Source organism: Sinocyclocheilus grahami, unplaced genomic scaffold (assembly GCF_001515645.1).
Source record: "Sinocyclocheilus grahami isolate Dianchi unplaced genomic scaffold, SAMN03320097.WGS_v1.1 scaffold181.1, whole genome shotgun sequence".
Classification (NCBI taxonomy): Eukaryota; Metazoa; Chordata; class Actinopteri; order Cypriniformes; family Cyprinidae; genus Sinocyclocheilus; species Sinocyclocheilus grahami.
This window is the reverse complement of record NW_015505360.1, coordinates 935,226-938,568: the sequence shown is the minus strand read 5'-3', so window position 1 is coordinate 938,568 and position 3,343 is coordinate 935,226. Positions and strand designations below refer to the sequence as shown.

Here is a 3,343-nt window from a genome sequence, read left to right as displayed (position 1 = left end):
TATATATAAATTATTATATATAAATGTTTATATATATATATATATATATATATATATATATATATTGTTATAGTTGCATATAAATAAAAATTAACGGATTTTATTTTTAAAAAGATTATGATTTTAAAAATACTATGATGTGTTTTTGGCAATATTGTTAAAAATGGCACTGACAGATAAGTGAAGCAACATTCTTTTCCTCTTTTTGGTTTTCTGCTCCATTGAGATAATTTGGCCGAAGTTATACCAACATCAATGTTATATCTGTAAACAATCTTTAATCACAACGAATTGTGGGTGGGTGGATTGATCATTCATTCATTCATTCATTCATTCATTCATTCATTCATTCATTCATTGTATATGAGCAAAGGTATTATATTATAATAATAGTACATATAATATTTTTTTTTACAAATAATTGATATATATGTATGTATGTATGGTATTTAACGTGTGGTTCTTTGATGTATTTTCATTGGCTGTCGTCTTCGCTGCCGTGTTGGTCTTCTCCTGCGGTATCCGTGCAGCTGCTCCCGGTACTCGCGGTGGCGCATGGCCACGTAACCGCAGGGATCACACAGATCCTGAGACACAGAGACACCGGACTGAGATGCTGCAGCATACTGTGGTTAAGGCAGTCAGATATCGTGTTGTACTGTACCGGGTAACACGCATGGAAGAGTTTGTAACCCCCCAGCAGCAGGTAGAGCTCAGGATAGTGCAGGTTGGGATACACATTCACTCGTCTGTCCAGCCGCCTCAGGTACTGACACCTGTTGATCAGGTAAGAAGTGTGTGTCATGTGTCATCATAAACACACTCTGTGTGTGTGTGTGTGTGTGTGTGTGTGTGTGTGTGTCAAGTGTGTGTGAGTGTCGAGTGTGTGTGTGGGTGTGTGTCGAGTGTGTGTGTGTCACGTATGTCGAGTGTGTGTGTGTCGGGTGTGAGTGTTGGGTGTGTGTGTGTGTGTGTCGAGTGTGTTTCTCACAGTTGAGGGCCTCTTTCCGATGAGAACTCGCAGTGGAAGATGATCAGTTTCCGTGGCGACGAGCCCTTCTCCTCTGGGAGTGAGTCAGATGAATGAGCCGCCCGCTGTCCCCTCATCCTCCAGGAGGAGGCGTTTCCTGCGGGGCAGGGGGAAAGTTCAGCTCCTGCCGAGGCCTGATGCACCGCCTGCTGGATCTGAGACTCAGCGTACAGATTCACTGCTCCCTGAATGAGTTAAAGGTTGAGATATGAAGACCAAACATCCTGCTGATGAATTCAATGTGACATTAGTATATAAAAATATAAAGTTTGGAGTCAGTTGATACTTTTATTGAGCGAGGATGCATTAAATGGATCTAAAGTGAGAGTAAAAACATTTATGAAGTTACAAAAGATTTCTATTTCAAATAAATGCTGTTCTTTTGAGCTTTCTGTTTATCACAGAATACTGAAAAATACATTATGGTTTCGACAAAAATATGAAGCAGCACAACTGTTTTCAACATTGATAATAATCAGAAATGTTTCTTAAGCATTAAATCAGCATATTAGAATGATTTCTGAAGATCATGTGACACTGAAGACTGGAGTAATGATGCTGAAAATCCAGCTTTATATCATAGGAATAAATTACATTTTACAATATATTCACATAGAAACCTGTTATTTTAAATTATTATAATATTTTATAATATTACAGTTTTTACTGTATTTTTGATCAAATAAATGCAGCATAAATGTACTGTTCACAGTATACATACTGTTAGTTTGCTATTCCGATCATAGTCTCACTCGATGTTTGGATTGATTTATAAGTGGTTTTGAATAGTTATTTTCAGGTAAAGTTGAGTCTGGGCATTGGATTGATTAGATCTTTAATGGAGATACTCAACATGAACACCTCATTACATTAAAACACTGAGTAATTGAAGGTTTAAGTACCCTAATGTGTCCTCCTTGGTACTCGTACGGGTAACGACAGTCAACGATGAGGAAATCCTGGACTGCAGGACCAAACTGACCTCTGATCAGCGACGCCACCTTCAGATCAGAGCAGACAATATATTAACCTCAACTTATGAGATGCACATCATTCAAATAAACCCATAAAATAATTGTGAAATAACTTGTGTTTCCATCTCAGCTGCTTTGAGATTAAAAGGAGATTTAATATGAGAAAGAGAGAAAAAAACACATTATCATCACAGCGTTTTGATCTACTTTAGCCTAGAAAATGTTGCTGATTACTTACGGTGTGAGCGCTGACACAGTGAAGCTCCTGATGGCCGCCACTCTCAACAGGAAGCAGGTGATGCTATGCAAATAATTGAATCGAGACTGAAAACATGAATAAACTATAATTTAACCGTAATTTGTTAAAACACCATGTTTAGACTTATATCACCTTTTTGGATAAAAGCATCTACTAAATGCATAAATGTCAATATTAATCTAAAATATAAGCATTCTGCTTTTAAGCAATCAATAAGACACTAGCATTCAAAAGTCTGAGGTTGGTAAGATTTTTTTAAATGTTTTTTTAATTAGTCTTCTGGTCACAAAAGCTACATTTATTTATTTTTAAATACAGTAAAAACAGTAATATTGTGAAATATTATTACAATTTAAAAGAACGTATTTCTATGTGAATATATTGTAAACTGTAATTTATTCCTGTGATGCGCAGCTGAATTTTCAGCATCATTGCTCCAGTCTTCAGTGTCACATGATCTTCATGATGCTGATCTGCTCATTAGAACCCTTTTCATGCCTAGATAATTTCCCCATTGATAAACCTCATGCATGTCTTGAGGAATACCATGTTTCACTTTCAAATATGTCATATTGTTTCATTTTGGTTTTGCAGAACCGACCTTACTGAAGTCTGCTATGAGTGTGACGTCACTGACGGCGTCCTGGGTGACGCGTGTGGGCGGGGCTTTCCGCCGTGACGTCAGCTGTCCGAGCCTCACAGCCGCCTGCAGACGAGCAGAGAGTGAAAAACAAACAACACAAGCATCTTTCACCGCAGGTACTCTCTGTTCGTGCATGATCGCCTCCTCACCGTCTCTGGTGGGTGGCTGGCGTCCTCTTCTGGGTCACTGCGGTACTGTCTCCATGTTCGGCCCGCTGGTTCTGCCTCATCTGCAGTGCAGAATCCACTGGAGAGACGCACGCGCACTCGCTTCTGCGGGACAAATGTTGAGGCCTTCACTTTGAATGCAGGTGCAATGAAACACGCCCTTTATGAGCTTGACCCAGTTACAAAACAATACAGTGCAAAGCACCAACATCATGCCAAGACACACAGATCCACCTTATTATATTACACGGAATTAAGCAATTTTCTGTG

The 3,343-nt window shown here is 38.9% G+C and overlaps 1 protein-coding gene across 1 annotated transcript; it reads right to left on the bottom strand.

Annotated features, from left to right (window-relative positions):
- Positions 1 to 431: 431 nt before the first annotated feature.
- On the bottom strand, positions 432 to 3,287 carry LOC107594325 (M-phase inducer phosphatase 1-A-like). Its single transcript, XM_016284339.1, has 8 exons — positions 3,283 to 3,287; positions 3,056 to 3,233; positions 2,865 to 2,969; positions 2,243 to 2,305; positions 1,933 to 2,031; positions 992 to 1,215; positions 665 to 776; positions 432 to 587 (listed from the first exon to the last, which is right to left on the bottom strand). The coding sequence occupies exons 1-8, from the start codon at positions 3,285 to 3,287 to the stop codon at positions 450 to 452; spliced, it is 924 nt and encodes a 307-aa protein (XP_016139825.1). The 3' UTR covers positions 432 to 449.
- Positions 3,288 to 3,343: the final 56 nt, after the last annotated feature.